At 47.1% G+C, this 22166-nt stretch overlaps 1 protein-coding gene across 2 annotated transcripts in view; it reads right to left on the reverse strand.

The window, feature by feature from the left end:
- LOC134407966 (retroviral integration site protein Fli-1 homolog) overlaps positions 1–5910 on the reverse strand; it is a 41344-nt gene extending 35434 nt beyond the window's left edge. For both annotated transcript variants that reach the window (XM_063139994.1, XM_063139993.1), the window contains exon 1: positions 5765–5910. In XM_063139994.1, the coding sequence (XP_062996064.1) occupies positions 5765–5782 (18 nt within the window). In that variant the 5' untranslated portion in view covers positions 5783–5910. The remainder of the gene's footprint in view (positions 1–5764) is intronic.
- Positions 5911–22166: the final 16256 nt, after the last annotated feature.

Raw genomic sequence — 22166 nt, forward strand, 5'->3', positions numbered from 1 at the left:
CATATTTACCACTCCCCTAGAACAAGCATTTTGGGTTGTTTTCTTTTAGTTTTATTCCCAACTCACTCCAATGGGTTGGGGCCTGTTGCAACCATTTCAAAGCCAGAAGCATAAAAACAGCACTGAACAGTTTTTCAGATCTATCTATCTATCTATCTATCTATCTATCTATCTATCTATCTCAAAGCCCCATTCATCAGACCCCCCTCCAAAAAATGAAAAGCCCAGCTAACTCTTGGGTCAACTGGAGTAGGCTAGAACCAATGCTGATGAACAACTATGGCAGGAGAAGAAATGGCTGGAGAAGTTGGAGAGGAAGTCAGGGCCAGGTGACCATGTGCAAAGTGACCCCTGAAGTAGGGTGACCATATGGAAAGGAGGACAGGGCTCCTGTATCTTTAACAGTTGCATAGAAAAGGGAATTTCAGCAGGTGTCATTTTTGAGAACCTGGTGAAATTCCCTCTTCATCACAACAGTTAAAGGTGCAGGAGCTATACTAGAGTGACCAGATTTAAAAGGGGACAGGGCACCTGCAGCTTTAACTGTTGTGATGAAGAGGGAATTTCACCAGGTTCCCCATATATACAAATGACACCTGCAGAAATTCCCTTTTCAATGCAACTGTTAAAGATACAGGAGCGCTGTCCTCCTTTTCATATGGTCACCCTACCTGAAGGAGCCCTCCTCTATTGGTGGGCCCCCCTTGAGCTTGCCTAGGCAGAGAGCAGCATGACAAGCAGTGCTGGGTAGCAGACTGTAGCCGCCATTTTAATTTTCCAGAATACCCTAGAACCATGCTGTGTTGGGGGCATTGTGAGAAATAAATATGGCTGTTCAAGCCAGCCACTCAGCGCTTCTAAAACTGCTGGGGTGTTATTTAAAAATGGAGGCCCTAGAACTAGTATCAGTGGTGGGCCCTGCTGGAAGCTGTCCAAGCATGCCAGGTGTTGACACCAACCCTAGGGATTGACATGGATGGGCATCTACTCAGGCTCACAGCTAACCCCCTGGTATCTCCTGTTGCCCTCCAAGCGAACCAGCAATGAGAGGAATGAGAAAGAGCTGTAACCTCTACATGCTTTCTCTTCCCCCGCCAGTATCAGAGGCAGTAAATCTATATACAACAGTTGCTGGGGAACATGGTTGGGATGGTGCTGTTGCCCTGTATCCTGTTTGTGGGTCCCTGGTCGACAGCTGGTTGTGCACTGTGTGAACAGAGTGCTGGACTACTCAGCGAGGGGCCCCCACTAAGAGTACCTTGCGCAAGGGCTCCCCAAAACCTGTAATCAGAGGAAATGGAGACTTTTGAGGAATAAATGTGTGGGTGACCTCATGTGTCCTATTTTTAAAAGGACTGTCCTCTATCTGAAAGGCTGTCAGATGGTAACCCTCTCTTTAAAGACATCCTCTATTTGATAGGCAATCTAATCCAAATCTGGTTTAAAGTCAAAGGGCCATAAGGAGGGTGAGCTGGGCTTTGAGGTGGTCCATCAACATTGAGCACCTGGGCAGCAAACTGAGCAGGTACGCCGGTGGTCAGTCTCCTCCATTGTAGCAAGACGTATTGGCTTTCTGTTTAAATTCTTGCAATTATTCCTAAATGGGCGTCAATGCATATAAATCAGCTTATGCAAACGTTATGCAAATCTATGTCCTCTTTTGTCATAGTTTGTTTATTTCAGTCATAGACCAGCACAACAGAAAACATCATCACAATAAAATTAAAAACCCCAATATACAATAAAATACATACATAAAATCCATAAAATGCGGCAGTCTCAGCCTAAGTCTAAGGTGCATTATTCCCTGCAATAATGGGGAAGTAGAAACAATGGGCCATGTACTTCTACATTGCTCTTTCTATCAGGATTTATTCAGGGATCTTATTTTTCCCATTTTATATAATTATCCTGGTAGGACTGACAGTTTTTATATTTCCTTGTTTCTCTCCGATGAGATACCACATATTATGAATAAAGTGGTCAAATTCTTTTAAAATCTTTTAACCGTCGATTGCAGCCTCTGATTGTGTGATACAATTTCTCAGCAACTGCTGGATGTATGTAATATAATAATGTATGTATGTGTTTGGGATTGTCTGTTTGTTATTAATGTTTTTATTGGTTCTGGTCAATGACCATAATAAATTTATTCATTCATATGTCCTCTTTTGTCTTTTTTTTTCCTTTGGGGCAATGCATTTCCTCTTTTGGGGTGGCTACCCTTTGTGTGTGTGTGTGTGTGTGTGTGTGTAGAATTATGAAGAATACCCCCTACACACACACACACACACACACACGTACACACACACGGAGTGTAGAAATCACATGCCCAGACTTCATGCTGGAGCATGATGAGTTTACGGATCTGAGTTACACGCAACAGCAACGAGCTGTGCATGCGTGTTCCTGTAACGTGGGGCAGGGTAGCTGGGAGGGTAGTGGTGATGGCAAGGTGCAGCGGCGGGGGTGAGGGTGGGGGGAGAGGGACGGCAGTCATTGCAGCTCCGAGATGCTGGTGGGACAGCTAACACAGGAAGCCAAGGCAGGAAGTCTGAGGCCACAATGCCGGAAGCCTCTGTTGTTGCTGATAAGGCCTAATGGGGAGCAAAAGCTTGAAGCTGCCCTGTTAACCAGGGGGGCTTTAAATAGCTCGCCCATCTTCTATAATAAAGGACAGGGGGGGAGGGAGGTGGAAGCACTGGAGGAGGTGGAAAGGTGAGGAATAGGGACACAATTTCCTGTTTGGCTATTGAAATCCTCAGTATCAGGGAGGAGGGTGTTAGTCAGTTCCAAGCCTCAATGCTTCAGCTATTGTTTCTCTTTTATCTGGTAAATGTACACACATGGCTAGCTCCTACGACGCTGGATTATTTGCAGCGGTTAAAACAGAAAGGGAAATCGAAGACCTCGGAAAGGATCTCTCCAAAGTTGGGGGAAGGTGCATTAAAATGGCAAATGTGGTTCCATGAGAGCAAGTGAAAAGCAATGCCGGTCGGCTTGGGGCAAACCACCCTGTAGATCTACACAGACACTGATGGAGTCCCTGAGCTGGTGGCGACTGACCAGGAAAGGAACCTTGGGTAGGGTGACCATACGGAAAGGAGGACAGGACTCCTGTATTTTTAACGGTTGTATAGAGAAGGGAATTTCAGCGGGTGTCTTTGTACGCATGCTGCACTTGGTGAAATTCGTTCTTCATCACAACAGTTAAAGCTGCAGGAGCCCTGCCCTCTTTTGTATCTGTCCTCCTTTCCGTATGATCACCAGCAGGGCTCTTATGTTCTTACAATCATTACCAGTTATCATACACAGCAATAATTTAAAATATTCTTCTCGGTCTTGAAGCATTTGCCCAAGATATAGATTTTTAGGCCCATATATCCTCCCCATCAAGACTGCTGCCAGAGCAGTCCACAAATGAAGACTTCGCTGCCCCTCCACATGCAGAAAACGCTTCTCCTGTTGGGTTTCTGCCTGTTACATAACTGTTAAAGGCACAGCAACAATTTCAGCTACCCTTACAACAACCCTCTAAGGTAGAGCAAATGGAATTTATTGATATGAGATGTTCCCTTGATGGCTTATCGGTCAGAGTAGTTCAGTAGAGCCTCCATGTTCAGAGGTAGTATGCCACCTAATACCAGCTGCTGGGAGCGATAATGGGAGAGGGATCTTCTTACGATCTTATTAGGTCAGTGTTACTCTTCAAATATTATAGATGAGGATCGGAAAACTTAGCAGCCTGCCTGGTGTTCCTATGGTTTAGCTGACTCATGGTGTTCTAATTGATAGCTAAAAGGTTACCAAATGTCTACTGATCTTGTATGTTTTAACAGCAGCTTGACAGACAGAAATTAAGCATATGAAACTTTCCCCATTGCTTTGTGTCCATGGCTTGCCTGGAGGCCGAGATGTTATTAAAGGGCCAGGAACAGAGTCAGAGAGAAAAAGCTGGCTCTTAGCTCATGCTGCTTACTGCTATGCCAGTATACTGACATAATGTTGGAGCCATCCTCTGAAATGTGCTTTTAACAGTAGCTTGATCTGTAGATATTAGCAGGTAATCATGTTTATTATTTCCATACAGTGAAACAGCTTCACTTGGTACAGCTCAAGCACAGCAGCATGGGATTTGGCTATTTGTTCAGGTCAGTTGGCAACCCTACGAGAGCATTCTAAACATTAAAGGCAGAGTTGCTGGTTTTTTGAAGCATCACCACTATTTCTGTCCTTGCGGGTGAATACAGAAATTTACAACCTTAGCAAACGCTGCCACAAATTCACCATAGAAGTGGAATGAGATGTCATAGCTCCAGAAAAGATGGCAGACTTGTAAACTAGCTTACACGTCAAACTACAACTATTCCAGAGGGCTCTATAGAGCAGATGCAAAAAACCCAAAACAGAACAAAACCCCGTGTTGGTTCCAGGCTTTGAGGGTTGGGGGCGGGGGGCAGCTTTCGGCAAGACATCAATTCAATGACTAACCTGGAAGAGGTGAGATGTACAAACTTAGAATCCATCCATCCTGCCCCATCATAGCGAGGTCAAGAAGGTCAACAGGAGATTGGCGGCACTGATAGGGTACGGGTCCCTTGTTACTTTCCCCAAAGAGATGCCTGGTCATGCTTACACCTAACCAGAATGGCTCAGTATTCCTTGTCCTTGAAAATTGTTTCAGCCAACACTGGCCTACATCCCAGCCTGATTCCACCCCCACTTTCCCATGGAGGCCATAATGCAAAACTAAAAACTAAAGCAAAAACTATTACAAATCCTTAAATTGCCTTTGCTGGTCCCTCACCCCCCAGGGACAGCTTTGAGGCAGGGTGATGCAAGGCAGAAAAGTTTATCACAATTACTCTGAAATGATTTTTAAAAAAACAAAAACTAATCATATCAAAGATCAACTAGTTTCTCCAAAAATGCACCCATGTTGAGCAAAGTGAGTCTTAATTCTTCAGTATTTCTCCAAAAATGCACCCATGTTGCGCAAAGCCAGTCTCAATTCTTCAGAATTTCAACTCAAAGTAGATGTTTAGCAGACAGATTCAGAAAGCCTAAGGCATCTGTGTACCTCTGTGACTCATTGGCAAAGCCGATCAGAAATGTACGATGAACAGGAAAATAAAGAAATTAAAAGTGATTATGATAATAAAAAAAGATGAAAGTCAAAAAGGATAAACCAGGGAGAAAGCTGGAAAATGATAGTGACTGAAATCCAAAAGGAAGATAAAACTGACCTCTTTTGATGGGGAGTACCTCCAGTTTGGGGAATGGGGGGGCTGAAATGTCCCCAACACTTTGTATTCATCCCTGGAATTCTGTGGTTTGACAAGCCAATACAGGTATCCCTATAGGAGTATCCTTTTCCCTGGTACACTTACGATCTGGGGAAAGAGGGGTGGTGGTGTCTCTGTGTGTCCACTCGTGACAATGTCGTAGGGCCCCCAATTCTGCTGTCCCTCGTTCGGTCAGACTCCACAATGGAAGGGGCTCTCCACTTCAGAGCTGAAGGCGTCTCTCGTGGTGGTTTGGTTTGGGTTTTTTAAGCTCAGAGACATCAACCACCACGAAAGGGAAGGAAGAGGAAATTTTTTTGTACCAGAAGGAAAGAGCGGAGGGGGCCCCTGTTTCTGGAGCTGGGTGTGTATGAGAGAGAGGAACTGAACCAGAGACCAGCACAGTGCAAGCCTGAGACAGAGACGGGGGCGAGGGAATCAGCTGCCAGCAAAGCTGGAGAAACATCTCCAGAACTTACCTTGATGGTGCAATCCATGGCACGCCTCTACCTGTTGCTTCCCGCCTAGAGGTCCATGGGCATTCAGCTGAGTTGCATTGGTAGGGGCTGATCTTGCACGGGGGGCCGGATGAACAGGGCTTGGGTGTGTGTGTATGTGTGTGTGTGTGCGTCTAATTTTGGGAAGTGAAGTCACACAAACTGCCGGGGCTGGTTTCCTATTGGTGTGACCAAGTTTGCAGGCTCTGAAACTTTTTTTTTTTATAGCATTGTTAGTTTGCGTGCATTTTTTTTTTCTTTTTTGTCTTCAAATTGCAAAGAGGGGTTGGAAGTCAGGCGATTCGAGATGCAACGGAGATTGTTGGGGGGGTGGGAAACAGAGCACGAAGAAGGTGTTTTTTTTTGAAGGGCCATTTGATTTCAGTTAAAGGCCTCTTTCCAGTTATTTTAATGATTTGTTTGACAAGAATCCAGATCAAGAGGGGTCCTCCCAACAAAAAGGTGAAGGACCACAGGGATATGATTTCCAAAAGCAAAGATGCAAGAGCTAGTTTCTGATTGAAAATTATCTTCTCAGATTAGTAAGGTACTCAGTATGTTCAGAGGGACCCTCATTATTACTGGGACACAAGTACTATCCCGAGTTAAAGCACAATGCAGGCTACTAAAGAGTAGGATCTGGGTGGAAAATAAGCAACCAAATGGATGGCTCTATAGTTCTCCTGCCATGCATATGCATTTTAAAATGCATATTCAGTTTTACTAGCCTACTCTACTCTTGAGGTGAATTTAGCTCTAGATCCTAGAATTTAGCAGTCTCCGATATTATTCTGAGCGGCACTATTCTATAATGTAAGGTGGCTCTTCCTAAACTTGGTGAAATTGACAATCGAAAACCAATGGCCAATTAGGGTACTTTTGTGACCAACCACCTTGGAATATACCTCCCGTCATGACAGCCTATTGGATTGAAGGCTGAAACCTGGTTTGCTTGGTTTGGGAGGAGGTGGGAAAGCAGCTGAAAGAAAAAGCAGTAGCTTAGCCTTTGTTTGCAGAGATGGTAGTAGAATTTTAGGTATTCCAGCCTTCCCCAACCAGATATTTGGGACTACAACTCCCATTAGCTCCAGCCAGCATGGCCAACATCCAAGGATGATGGGAGTTGTTGTCTAAAACTGGGGAGAGCTGCGTTAGACTGCTGCTGAAAAGATTGGGAGATAGATTCTTTTCTCTTGCTCTTACTACTTGGGACACCTTCACAGGCAGGGCCGGCCCAAGACATTCTGCCGCCTGAGGTGAAGAACAAAATGGCGCCCTCCCATTCCATGTAAAATGCTGGCTGGACTGGTAAGTCAAATCTTCCTTAAACACTAGTGATGGGACAGTAGCAGCAGTGCAGCCTGCTTGACACACAGCACTCTCCTCCAACAATTTGTTGATACATTTCAGCATCGGCCACCTAAGGCAGACACCTCACTCTGCCTAATGGTAGGTCAGCCCTGTTCACATGATACTGATTCGCACACACACATGTGTACAACATTACTTGGTATTTCATTGTGGTGACTTGTAGATGAGTGTGAATAGTCTCCATTGAAAAGCAGTGATTCGAAATGATTCTGACAGTCAGTTTTATCTCAAGTGTTTGGCTTATAACAGCTCTTATAACAACCTTTTTGTTTGTTTGTTCTGCTTTGTTGAAACTTAGGGCTTTTCTAAATGAGCGATTTATAGCACACTTGTGACTGGCCGCTCACAGAAGTTTGTGGGTCAACTACATGACGTCATGAACAGCCAGAACGACTCCCGTGGCATCCATTGCAAATTCCACCATAAAAAGAACCACTTATAAAGTGGTAACATCCTAAAAAAAAAAAGTGGAATCTTCTGCCACTAGATGGTGCTGTCACAATTGAAGTGAACAGAGGGGAAGTATTAAATTCAAAGCATGTGGTCGCTCCTCTCTGCCCATGTAATGCAGCCTATAACAATCACACCCAAAAGCAGGAAGCACAAATTAAGGGACGTGATTTCCCCTTAATGTAAAGACACCCTTCAAATAAAAAATGCTAAAAACAAAACAACAATAACAATAACAACAACAACAACAGTTATTTTACACCTGCAGCCTGACAGCAATGAACCCAAGCTGAAAAATGCATGTTTGTTTCTAAAACCTAAAAAACGAACAACACGTTCTGAACATGGTTGATGTGGAATGTAGCTCTTATAATCAGAATTATTTGATAGGCTTTCCTTATCCTGTGACCAGGCATGCCCTTAAAAGATAGGCACTGGCTGTTGATAGTTGTGATATCTGCCATAGAGAAAAGTAGCCTTAAGCTTGGCCTTGTAGTTGTACGTGGTGTCAGTCAGTCAGTCAATTTCGTATTTGTACCCTGCTCTTTGGCCAATAGAGAAGACGAGCTTTACAACCTAAGAAACTCCCCCAAAACTGGAAGTACATATAAAGAAACTCTAAATAAACACATTAAAAACAGTGGGACTTACTTCTGAGTAGACATGTGTAGTATTGTGCTGTTGGGCATATCTACATGGGATATTTCCTCCCTTGTGACTGCAACTTTGTGCACCTTTGGATACACGACTTAGCCATCAATTCACAGAGTTTTCCTCTTGAAGCTGCACATTTTCGTCGTGGTGTTTTACCAAGTGTTTTCACTTTGGTGTGTCGCTGCCATGGTTCTCCAGTGCATACAACATTGGTGGGGTGAACACGGATTAGGTCGGTGGGCATACTTTGGGGGCAGATCCCACCTCTGTCACTATGGTTTCCATGCCTTGCTCCATTGAGGTTGTGCAGTTCCTGTGAGTTTTGTGAGTGTGCTGGGTGGGAGGTGGGATCTAGGTGTTACAAACATTAGGCATGGCAACAGTCAGGTACCACTGGCAAACCGAAGTACGGCATAAAATATACATTAATTGCCAAGAATCAACAATCTGTAACTTCGTAGTTGTGCAGCGTTACAGAAGAGAGAGAAAATTAGAGAGCCCCATCATTATTCACTATTTACTGCACATTACGGGCATGTAACACAATGCTGTGACGTTTCGGGGCCAGATACTCGGCGTTCAATCCCGCCCAGGTGTTGCAGTGGTAATCGCTTCGAAACTGTGATGGTGCGAGTTTTTTCGGAGACCAGCATTTTAGACAGCCTCCCAATCTCATGTGTCCCATTTCTGTGTTGCAGAACGCCTTGGTTTGATTTTAGATTCAGATAAAGAGAGGCAGCGCCTACTCTAGGTTCTTGAAGGCCCTGGGCAAGGTATCCTCCATAGGCCCCCCTCCTTCAGTGAATCCATCTTCTCACCAACATTGCCACTAGCTTCTCTTGCTCCTCATCTTCTTTCTCATCTTTGCTATCACTTAAGAATGTAAGAAGGGCCCTGCTGGATCAGACCAAGGGTCCATGTAGTCCAGCACTCTGTTCACACAGTGGCCAACCAGCCATCAGCCAGGGATGAACAAGCAAGACATGGTGCAACAGCACCCTCCCGCCCATGTTCCCCAGCAACTGATGCACACAGGCTTACTGCCTCGAATACTGGAGATAGCACACAACCATCAGGGCTAGTAGCCATTGATAGCCTTTGCCTCCAGGAATTTATCCAACCCCCTTTTAAAGCCATCCAGATTGGTGGCCATCACCACATCCTGTGGTAGTGAGTTCCATAATTTAACTATGTGCTGTGTGAAGAAGTACTTCCTTTTATTTGTCCTGGATCTCCCACCAATCAGTTTCATGGGATGACCCAGGGTTCTATTATTTTGAGAGAGGGAGAAAAATGTCTCCCTATCCTCATTCTCCATTCCATGCATAATTTTGTACACCTCTATCATGTCTTCCTTTAGCCTCCTCTTCTCCAAGCTAAACAATCTCAGTTGATGTAACCTTCCCTCATAGGTAGGGTTGCCATAAGTCCCGGAAAATCAGGACTGTCACGGTTTCCAAGCATTTCCAAAATGTCCCTGCCGGAGATAGCATACTGGAGATAGCACACGACCATCAGGGCTAGTAGGCATTGATAGCCTTCGCCTCCAGGAATTTATCCAACCGCCCTTTAAAGCCATCCAAATGGGTGGCCATCACTACATCCTTTGGTAGTGAGTTTGCTTGGCAGGCAGAGAACCAGTGAGCACCTCCTCACCACCACCGTTGACTGGGCCAGAGCGAGGGACAGGTGGTTGAGTAGATTGCAATGGTAAAGAGAAGAAGCCAATCCAGGGGGGTGTTTGTTGGGTGGGCCCTTGGCAGGTGTCCAACCAAGCCCACCCTTCACGTTGGCCTTGGAGAGAGGGAAAGAGCAGAGAAGAACAACACTCTCTCTCCATAGATACACACACACACACGGTCTTAATCTGTGATTGAATAGGAAGCTTTTGCATGCGTTCCACTGGGTGTTGGTGATCTTGTGTGCATTGCAGTGCTCTGGTCTGGCTGCAAAAGGAAAGGGATGGGAACCAACGACACACTTCTGTATGGGGAGGGCCCAGATATCAAACTGAGACTGAGACTGAACGAAGGAGGTCCCCTCTTTGGAGGCCTCCTGCCTTTCAAGAGCAAGGCAAGGATTGCTCAGCTCTCTCTCTCTCTCTCTCTTGAGCTCAGTCAGGGAAAGGAGAGGCCTCACCATTCAGAGTCTTTCTTTCTTTCTTTCTTTCTTTCTTCTCCTCTGAGTTCTGTTGCACCTGGTTTGTGCTTTGCGGGGAGGCGTGGGGCCCTGTGGTTTCCGGTCGATGTTATGCACTCCTTGCCTCAAGGCTGAGGCCGTTGCACAATCTCACATTGTACTTTCGGGCTGATGCACCCACATCTCCCTTGAGATGCCCTGAAAAGGGGAAGGGGCTGATAATGGGGTTGGAGAGGGGTTGTAGGCTTCTCTCTCCATTCAACACACTGCCCCCACCCCACCCCATTAACTGGGGCAGCTCAGTTTCTGCTATGATCATCAACAGAGAGATCCATAGAATGATTCTCCAGGCTGGCTTTACCCGACGTGATGCTCTTCAGATATGCTGGACTGCAACTCCTAAAAATCCCATCTCGCATGACCATTGGCCATGCTGGCTGGGGGAATGATGGGAGTTGTAGTCCAACACATCTAGAGGGTGCTAGGTTGGGGAAGGCGGCTGTAGGCAAATGGAAAGAGGTAGGAAAAGCATACTTAGATTCCAGCCATTAGGCATGGACTAAAGTTTTGGAGGTTGGGAACCACCAGGACCCCAGAGTTCCAACAAGGACACGGGTGGGGCATTTGTGAGCTCTCCAGATGTTGGATACAACTCCCATCACCCTGACCATTGGCTGTACTGGCTGGGGCCAATGGCCATTGGAGTCCACCAACATCTTGCAGGCCACATGTTCCATGCATTGAGCCTTATAGGCCCCTTCCAACTCTACTTCTCTGTGATTCTGTGCTCTTGATCTTGGACAGGGGTGTAGAACCACTTTCAGACAGAGGGCCAAATTCCATTTTGGAGGTTTCGGGGGGGGGGCACATTCCAGTGGTGGGTGGGGTCAAAGCCCAAAGGGGTGGGATCAAAATACCACCATATTTGAGCTTCAAGCTCTTACTCCAATAACTAAGCCTTAGGAGAGGCATTTCGAGCTTTTAGAAAATTGCAGAAAAGCCAGGAAACCACTGAATGGTTCGTGGTTGTGGGGGGGGGGAGGGGGAGCCAGGGGAAGGAGCTGTGGCCATCTGGGGAACCCTGGAGGGCTGGATTGGGACCCCCAAGTCTAAGGGTCTGCACACCCCTTATCAAGGAGGATGGTTTGCAGGGTCGAGTTTCAGCTGGGGGTAATGACAGGAATGCTGGGTGGGTGGGTGGGTGGGAGAGTCTCTTGCCCTCCCTTACCCAATCTGAAGCAGTTACCCAATATGTGGGTTTGTGGTTTAGGGCTGTTTAAGTGCAAGAGGATTTGTCTATCTATGGGTTGTGAAACAATTCTGGTTGTCATTACTCTCCATCTTCTGTAGAAAAGGGCAGGCTGGAGAGATGGGGTGTGTGGTGTGATCGATGCGTGTATGCAAATATACATGGCTCTTATCAACGCAAGGAGTTGTGCGGGTTGGTTACACAGAACAACAAGGACACCACCACCACGCCCTAGATTTTAACGTGGTCTTGCTGTTTCCTGCTGTTTTGATTGCAATGGCTATTCCTTTGTTAGGGAAATTGCCTTGGGGATGGGCAAAGTTCAGTGGGGGATGTTTTCTCAAGGCGTGCTTATGGAGAGGAGATAGCTGGCGTTCTCTCATGGGTGTTGGCCACCAGAGCTTAGAGAAGGGGCCCTTCCTAAAGCAGGGATGGGTAATTGTTTGCAGGGTGGTGGTGGATTGTACCCCCCCCTCCACCGGTTGGATGACATCAGGGGTAGGGTGACCATATGAAAAGGAGGACAGGGTTCCTGTATCTTTAACAGTTGTATTGAAAAGGAAATTCCAGCAGGTGTCATTTGTATATATGGAGAACCTGCTGAAATTTCCTCTTCATCACAACAGTTAAAGCTGCAGGTGCCCTGCCCTCTTAAATCTGGTCACTCTAATATAGCTGCTGCACCTTTAACTGTTGTGACAAGAGAAAATTTCACCAGGTTCTCCATATATAGAAATGACACCTGCTGAAACTCCCTTTTCTATGCAACTGTTAAAGATACAGGAGCCCTGTCCTCCTTTTCATATGGTCACCCTAATCAGGGGCAGGTCTTCACCACTGGCTTCTCCAGTTGATGCCTTGACCAGGGAACCTGCCTTGCTCTGCCTGGGCTTTCCAGTTAGCGAAAGCCTGAGAGGAGATGCCGGCTTTGCTTCTCCCACTAACACCCCTGCAGGCATTCCCTTGGGTGCTAGCCTCAACGGAGTGGGGGCTTGAAGAGTGGGTAGGACTTGCGGAGGGAACATGGGCCAGTTGAGGAAACTCCACAGGCCAGATGAGATCTGTAGGCCAGAGGTTACCCATTCTCTTCTCTCTCTCTCGAATTTCAACAAACGAAACCATTAAAAAAGAACAAAGAATTTAATATAACTACAAGATTAATATATGTAATGCTTCTTTTAACCCTATGTTTTGGCAATGAGATGTTATTATAGGTATAAACTTTGTATTGGAACACTCTTTAATATTTACTGATGTGCATGTCCTCTTAAATTATTTACCTGCTTCCTGGAGGTTAATACACAGAGTAAAGAGATTCTCCACACCCTTTTGACAGCTAAAAGACTACTACTGTAACATTGTGTCCGTGTGTGTGTGTGTGTGTGAAGCTGGATCAGAGCCATGGCATGACGGGACTCAAACGAATACTTTGCTCTCTCCACTTTCCGATCTGAATCACGCCTCCTTCCCCATGCGTCTGGTATTCGCAACAGGAGGAGAATCCCCTTGGTGCCAACAGGAGCATTTCTGTCATTGCAATGAGTGCGGCACTCCCCCCACAGCAATTCTGACTGGGACCGTGGTGGGGCCGAAAGGTTCAAGGACACTTGTCCTCATGCTATGGTTTCGACCCAGCTCCTCATGCCAGCTTTGCCAGCCGTGCTTGCCTTTTATTACTGTATTGCAAACAAAGTGTGTGTGTGTGTGTGTGTGTGTGTGTGTGTGTGTAGAGGTGGATTTTGTTTCTTTGAGGCCTAGAGTTGTCCCACCAAAACATCCCAGACCTCAAGAGTAGGAGGCTTAGAGGTTGGCGGGAGGAAAGCAGGCTCTTTACGGTTCTCTGTTTTGCCTGCTGCTTTGCCCAGGACAGGTCTCGGAGGAAGTGGTGGTGTCTCCTTTCAAGATTTATTAGGGTTAGGGGCGGGAGGGGGGACAAATAGCCTGCCTAGGAGATTTTGCTTGCTGCATCATGTTCCCTGGAGATAAACACTCCAGCCCAGGCCTACTTCCTCTCACGACCCTCCCTCCGACTCCGAAATCCAGCCACCTGGCCTCCGCTCTGGGACTGCAGAGTCGTGACACACACACACACACACACCGGCTGTGATGACATGGAAACTCTCATTCCCCCCCCTTCCCGAAAACTTAGAAAAAGTCACGAAACCCATTCATCCAGCCAATGGGAGTGCAGGGGAACGGGGGGCCTATGAATAGAGAGTGAAGGGGCAGCAGTCATTGCCGCACAGTCCCTGAGCGAGGGGAGAGCAGCCAGCAGCCCATTCACAAGGACAAGGGGCAGGATCCCCCAGCCAGAGACAAGAGTAGCCTCATCATCACCCCTTCCCAATTCCAAACAGCCCAAGGAGACCACAGCGAGACCCACGGAACTCTGCAGCCCAAGATAGACTGCGCTGGCACAGCCATCCCAGAATGGAGCACTGTGAAGAGGTGAGTAAAACCAAAGGATTCTGGTTTTGGTGGGAGGTGGTCATATAGCCATGTGTAGACCAGAGGCCACAATTCAGTACTAAAGCAAATTCTTAAATTCCAGGCTCAATACACGGCATCGAGAGGGGAAAGGGTAGAATGCCCTCCCTCAGTCTAGCATCCTCTTGATGTGTTTGACTACAGCTTCTATCATCCCTATGGGGGATGTACATACTCAGTGACATTGCTAGCATTGGGGTGGGGGGTGACAGCTGCATGGAACTAAAACCTCATCTGGGCATCTTGCTAAGGTGGGGTCAGGGTGGCCACTTACTCCAAAAAAGAGGACTTCACCCCCACCCATGTCAGCTGGTTTAGCCAGCGATTAGGAATACTGGGAGTTTCTATTTAAATTCTAATAATTATTTCTATAATTTGGCATCTACACATACAAACTAGCACATGCAGATACGCATCTTCTTTTTTGTTGATGCGTTTCCTCTTTCCCCCCGCAATCCATAAGTGGCCACCCTGACCCCGCTTCATGCAGCAAAACATGCCAAAATGTCCAGCTGCGGTTCTCGTTCAACCACAGCCATGTGGCCTGCCGCCCATGTGCTACACAAAGGATCGTGAGTCCCCTGCCCCTCCCATCCTGGCAATGTGGGTATATCCTTTTACTTTGTTCTCTACTAACGGCATCAGATTGGAAGAGCCTTTAGGTTAAGACACTACCAAAGGCTTCAAGCAAACTTACACAGATGTCAGAGTTGGACACATTTTGCCTGCCCAGTTTGAGCAAAGCTATGGGTGCGGGCACCCCTAGGCACTGCTCCTGCCATCGTGCAGCCCTAAAGCCCCCCCTGATGGAGGGGTGTCTTCACTCCATTCCCCTGAGAGGGGGCTGCTGCACAGAAGGTGGGCAGGCGGATTAACTCTGTCCAACTGACTAATAACCCCTTGCTCCAAACTGTAATCAAATCAACCGCAAAGCTATGCGCTGGTTAGGGGAGTCTGCCATCTAGTACCAACATTACAGTCTTCAAAAACAAACACACACACACACATCAATGCATTTTAAAACAAACAAACCCCGAGGTGCACATCCCTAGGGTCCCCTTAGTATGCATGCCATGTTCCAGGTGTCTAGATTTCACAGTTCTGGTGTTATGGTGCTGATAGACATACGTCTTCATCATCGCTATTACCATTATATCTCTTCTCTCGCTCATGGTGGTTTTTCTAGACGGACATGACGGGCTTTGCCAAGACATGCTGCCTTTTACCGATTCAGGAATTCCCTGACTATTGAGCATGGTTTAAGTATCATCATCATCATCATTATATAGTAAGGGAATGGCTGCCATTCACTCCTATGGTGTCGGATGGAATGAAAATGCTGAACTTAAGGACACAGTCATAGTAGTGGTGGCGGATGTGTTGTGCCTCCCCTCCCTAAGCCTTATTCTAAAGTACAGAGCCTTGACACTGAAAGGCAGGTCGATGCAGTGGTTAGAGTGCCAGACAAGGAGGCTCAGGTTCGAATCTCCACTCAGCCATTAAGTTGCTTGGACAAAGTAGCAACTTCAAAGCGGTGGGCCCTCTGCTGTTCGCAGCCCCATGGCAAATGCCCAGTTTCGTCACCCTCTGGCACCAGCCCTGCCTCACTTTGCTTGCAGCTGGGAGTGAGCTTGCTATGAAAGAGAGCCCGTGTGGGGTTGTACTCAGAGTGTTGTACTGGGACTCAGGAGACCCGTGTTCTAGTTCCTATTTAGACATGAAGATCACTGGATGGTTTTGGGCCAGTCACTGGTTTTGTTGAGTATAAAATGGAGAGAAGCAGGAATATGTACACCACCTTGGGCTCCTTGCATGAAAGACAAGATACAAATTTAACAAGAAAAATAAATAAGAATGTTTCTCACTATTAGATTGCAGACATGGATGCTTGGCGACAGTGCTGGATGGAGCCACCTGTACAGGTGGTACCAACTGGAGCAGAAACGGAAGTATCAGGTAAGGGCATCTCTCTTTTATCCTTTCCCAGAGGGGGAAGGAGGAGGACATCCCTTAGCCTTAACCAATTAGAAGATAAGATTTAAAGACTTGGATAGAGCTTTATTTGGAAGTAAAACTTCCAAAGCTTTAGCTATTTTTGAACCATTCCTAAATTTATTTATTTGTTGCATTTCTATGCCACCCAATAGCCGAAGCTCTCTGGGCGGTCCACAAAAATTAAATTGGTTTTTGTTCTTTGGTCCTACTGTCAAATCACATTTTCAAAATGACATAGCGGAAATAAACACAACTGCTGGACCAGGGATAGCAGTGTACAAAATTATGCACGGTCCAGAAAATGTGGATAGACAGACATTTTTCTCCCTCTCTCAAAATACTAGAACCTGGGGTCATCCCATGAAGCTGATTGGTGGGAGGTTCAGGACAAATATTTATTCACACAGCACATAGTTAAATTATGGAACTCACTACCACAAGATGTAGTGATGGCTTTAAAAGGGGTTTGGATAAATACCTGGAGGAGAAGGCTGTCAATGGCTACTAGCCATAATGGTTGTGTGCTATTATCCAGTATTCGTGGCAGTAAGCCTGTGTGCATCAGTTGCTGGGGAACATGGGTGGGAGGGTGCTGTTGCACCATGTCCTGCTTTGTTGTTCCCTAGCTGCCGGCTGGTTGGCCACTGCGTGAACAGAGTGCTGGACTAGATGGACCCTTGGTCTGATCCAGAATGGCACTCCTTATGTTCTTATGTAAAGGCATCTACCAGGCCCAGCGATCTCTCCTGCACGCTGCCTTTAACTCTTAGACCTGTGCAATCTCATATGGTCTAGGTCTGCTGGTAAGGCTATGGTAAGGTGAACGTTCTTTTCAACTGGAAACCAGATGTTGATGCCCTTACAACTGACTCCCTTTTTCCCCCCAACCAAGATTTCATGGAAGATTACAGGAAGATTTTCCAAGAGGAAGATTTCACCGCTGTAGATTCCTGGTTTCTGCCAGAAAATGAGATGGACCAGCAACTGCCAAGCTGGGCGGGCCGGAGTTACCTAGCTGAGCTTGAAGGGTTTGAGAAGGAAACGCCGTTCCATCACACGTCCGGCTTGAAAGGTAAAGATGTCCCTACAAGGGCACCTTGCGGTGGGATCAGAAAAGTACGCCAGCCCCAGAACCAGCTGTCCAACCTGGTACCCTCCAGATGTTTTGGACTACAATCACGAGGTCAGCTGTCCATCCTAGTGCCCAATTCCCAGCATTTCTCACTGACCACTAGCCATGCTGGCCAGAGGCGATGGGAATTGAAAACATCTGGAGGGCACCAGAGTGGGGAAAGTTGAAACAGGTGAACAATCCTTGATGCAATGTTGTTCACATTCCTTTTTCCAGGTTTCCCTGAGTACACAAACACCATAGTAGAGCTGACCCAGGCCTCTTCCTGCCTGGATTACAGGGGACCATATAACAGAGGTGAGCATCCATCGATGTCTGAAAGGGAAGAAATACGGTTAGGTCGGTAGATTGAGGAACCTTGCGGCACGTGAGAGCAGGAGTGTTGAATCTCAGGCCCGTAGACCAAATCTGGCCAACGTTGGATCCCAATCCAGCCCTCTGGGGTTGCCTAGATCAATGGTCTTCAACTGGTGGGTCGTGACGGTGGGGACTGCAGCTGGAGGGAACAAGGAGGTCTGAGAGGGGAGGTAGATGACGTCATTGTCACTGCTCGTGAGAGTGCTGGCATGGTGTCCCTGTGAGCTTTGCTCCACTACACCACGCTGTCCAATGATTGTGGGGTTTGAGCATTAAGCATCCAAACGGCCGTGCTGCAAAGAAGCGGAGACCAGCAGGCTAGTGACCCTCCCTGTGTCCTCTTCGCTTTCCCGTCACTTTCAGCTTCTAGGCCTGCTGCCCTCCAGCAGGAGAGTGCCTTGACGAGTCCAGAGGGTCCCTGCTACGCTAACCCCCACGGGCCTCAGCCTTTGCATCCTCCTCTGTACCCCTGCTCTCCGGAAGAACAGCTGTCTCCATCCCAGCCACCGCTTGGCAGTCAGCAGGAAGAGCAAGGGAAAGGTGAGAACAGCGGGACCTACCTTATTCTGAGTCTGACCGGGGACGTCGTCGGTTCCAGAGACGTGGCTGAAGGTGGACAGAGATTTACTGGACAAATTCTGGGAGATTTGTAGATCGCCCAAGAACCTCTGGCTCCCCGTGCCTAAGAACAGCCACAATGGGGTGGGGGTGGGGAAATGGGACCTACTTCCTGCAAAGCAGGGGCAATATCAACAAATATGGTACTTCCCCAAATTCAGCTACTGCTGAATCAGGGATGGGGGGTGAGGAATGCACACGGCACATTGAAACCCGGTTCTCTGCTCAGCCTTCCCGCAAGGTTCTAATATTTATATCTAGTATTGCCCACCCGCTTTTAAGCTCACCTTCATGACCCGTTGTTTCCTCCAGGACAAACCTTTTTGAGGGCCACAGCATCCCATGACTGGAGTGACACACCCGGACCAGCCCCTTTCAGCCAACCCCATGTCTCAGACTGCGATTCATGTCAATGTGAGCAACCAATCAGGATCCAAAGAAAAAAGGAGCTAAGGAGCTGGGTTGACACCAATATCACTGGCATATCCCATAGGGATCGGACAGGTAAGGCCCAGCTCGGAACTTGGGGTGGATGGGATTGACACTGGGAACATTTGAAGTGCTGGCATCAGCTTTCAAAGCCCTAAACCCGCCTTCCTCTACCTCGTGCCATCTAGATGTTTTGGACTTCAATTCCCACCACTGGGGGGAATTGGCTAGGAATTCTGGGAGTTGTAGTCCAGACCATCAGGAGTGTACCTGGTTGGGGAAGACTGCCCTAAACAGCCTGGGACCGGGTGTTTCCACAGATAGCCCAACAATTAAGATCAAGCTTTTAGGTTCTTCTCTCCACCCTGTCAATACTGGAGATCAGACAGACAAGTATAAGTGATGGGGCCTTCTCAGTGGTGGCTTCAAAGTTGTGCAACAGCCTACCTTTGGAAGTCTGCCAACCTCCTCTTTTTGGCTTTCAGGTATCTTTCATAGACCACCTGTTGCAACAGGCTTTGCGTTGTGAGGATCATTGGAACCTCACAAAGCGGATTTAATTCTGTTGCTTTTATTAGGTTTCAAGGTCGCTCACCTGTGTGATCTTTGCAATTGTTTCCCCCTGCGATTTCATTTTTATTTAATCTTGTACACACTGATTCCAATGCCTTCCCTTTCTGCCCCCAAAGTAGCATATGGCTAATAAAAAGCAGATGGGGTGGAAGGGAAGATTGACCTTCCCTTCCAGCTCTGATGTGTTGGAACTAACAGGTTTCTTGGTAGTGAAAGAAATACTCTGCATGTTGTTCAGAAATAATCAAATTTTCTCCATATTCCAGAGCTGCACAATAATAATAATAATAATAATAATAATAATAATAATAATAATAATATTTGTTACCTGCCTCTCCCTCCGGATCTAGGCAGGGTACGACATAAACGCAAATGCCACAAAATACATATGACCAAAACGTCTAAAACCAATACATTATTAAAAGCAGCACATTATTAAAAGGCATCTTAAAATTCAACTGGGTAGGCCTATCGGAAGAGATCAGTCTTTATAGCTTTCTTAAAATCCGGAAAACTGTTAAGTTGCCGAATCAGGTCATTCCATAATCTGGGAGCGGCAGAAGAAAAGGTCCTCTGGGTAATAGTTGTCAGCCCTGTTTTTGTTGATTGGAGTAAATTCTTCCCAAAGGACCTGAGTGTTTGGGGCGGATTATACGGGAGAAGGCGATCCCGCAGGTAGCCTGGACCCAAACCATGTAGGGCTTTAAAGGTGATAACCAACGCTTTGTACTTCACCCAGAAACTAATTGGCAGCCAGTGAAGAGATTTTAAGACTGGTGTGATGTGGTCACCCCTAGGTGTACGAGTGACTAGCCTGGCTGCCATATTTTGAACTAGTTGAAGTTTCCGGACTAGGCACAAAGGTAGCGCTATGTAGAGCGCATTGCAGAAGTCGAGCCTCGAAGTTACCAGCGCGTGCAATACCATCTTTAGGTCTTTTGGCTCTAGGAAGGGGCGCAGCATTCAGACAGCTCCCTGGCCTCTGCTCTATTTGAACCCTGCTTAGCTGCCAATTCCACACCCACTGACCAGGCTCTTTTCTGGGCAGGTTCTGGTCCCATCCAGTTGTGGCGTTTTCTGCTCGAGCTGCTCCAGGATGGTTCATGCCAGGCTTTCATTTGCTGGACAGGGAACGACTGGGAGTTCAAACTCCGTGATCCCCATGAGGTAAGAACTGCGCCCCCCTCCCCGGTCCTTCACCTTGCTTATGCACCAAAGGGATTATAGTTGCTCACGATTCACAGGAGTTGAAATTGTAAGCAAATTGTAGCTTAAAGCTCTTACTGCCAGTAACTATGAGCGCCTCTACATTAAGGGGAAAACCTGCACCCTTACCATTTTTTCTTCTCCTGGGGTCTATTGCTCCTTTAGAAGGCGACCAACAGTGATTTGAAATTGAAAACTTCCCCTCTTGGCAATGTTTCATAAAGTGCCAACTATTGGCATGCAATAATTTTAAATAGCGCATTATCCCTTTTTAAAAGCGAGATTACTAGGGGAAAGTGTGGGAGACGTCCTGGAGGTTGACGGTGTCATGTAACGAAAGCGCAAACTTCCATGAGTGGCCAATCACGAGTGTGCATAAACTGCTTGTGTAGAGAAGCTCTAAGCCTTAGGAGAGACGCTTCATTGGTGGTAGGGGGACCCCAGACGGGCTGGATTTTTCCCTTGTATGTGTCACAGAAGTGCAAGAGACAGGACTGGATATGTCTCCTCTGCCTAGTACCACGTTCAACAGCAAACTGCTGTAAAATCAGTCCATCGGACGACTGAATCCACGGTCAGCCTTTAAAACACACATCTTTTCTTCCTCCCTCTAATGCCTGCTAGGTGGCAAAACGCTGGGGCAAGCGGAAGAATAAGCCCCGCATGACCTACGAAAAACTGAGCCGTGGGCTGCGCTACTACTATCACAAGAACATTATTCACAAGACCAGCGGGCAGCGCTACGTCTACCGCTTCGTCTGCGACATCCACGGCCTGCTGGGCGAATTGGCCGAGAAGCTGCCAAGCTAGAGCACGTCACCGTTGTAAGAAAGGCCCTACAAGAGAGCAGTAATAGCTGCTTGGTGGACTTCTTCAGCCTCTTTCAGCTTAGTTTAAGGGCAAAGCAAGCAACAAGACTGGTATAATGTCGGTGCCTCCTTCCCCCGCCAATGCTGTTGCTCTCTTTGCAAGATTATCAGAAACTCTGAAAACTGATGGGCTGTTTGCAGAATCTGCCAATAGGAGCAGGTTTTACTCATTCGGCAGAGGTGGTGGTGGGGGGTTTGCATCTCTTTTCATCTATGGAGCAGGAAATGAGGTAACAAAGACCTGGCCGGATTTGCTTAAAAACTGAATGCCTGGACAGTTAAGTACACTTTTCTTTGCAAGTATAATTTGTTTTAAGCTTTATGGGTGTATGTTTTAAACACGCAAAAACGCATCGTCCCATTTGCGTAATATTTTACCAATTAAAGTATTTTAATACTTGGGGAATGTCCCAACCCTCCTTTCACTCTTACCTCCATTTCCTTTTGCACCCCCGCAATAGGATCATAAATCATAGAATAGCAGAGTTGGAAGGGGCCAACAAGGCCATCGAGTCCAACCCCCTGCTCAATGCAGGAATCCACTCTAAAGCATCCCTGACAGATGCTTGTCCAGCTGCCTCTTGAAGGCCTCTAGTGTGGGAGAGCCCACCACCTCCCTAGGTAACTGATTCCATTGTCGCACTGCTCTAACAGTCAGGAAGTTTTTCCTGATGTCCAGCTGGAATCTGGCTTCCTTTAACTTGAGCCCGTTATTCCGTGTCCTGCACTCTGGGAGTGTCTGCATGAACACAGGCGAGAAACTGCCAATGATTTGGTAATAAGAACAGGGCAGCATGTATTTTGCCATCCCGTCTTGCAAAAGTCTGAAATTGGTACTGGACGCTGCCCCCGCCC

The sequence above is a fragment of the Elgaria multicarinata genome, chromosome 13 (genome assembly GCF_023053635.1).
Source record: "Elgaria multicarinata webbii isolate HBS135686 ecotype San Diego chromosome 13, rElgMul1.1.pri, whole genome shotgun sequence".
In the NCBI taxonomy this organism is placed as follows: Eukaryota; Metazoa; Chordata; class Lepidosauria; order Squamata; family Anguidae; genus Elgaria; species Elgaria multicarinata.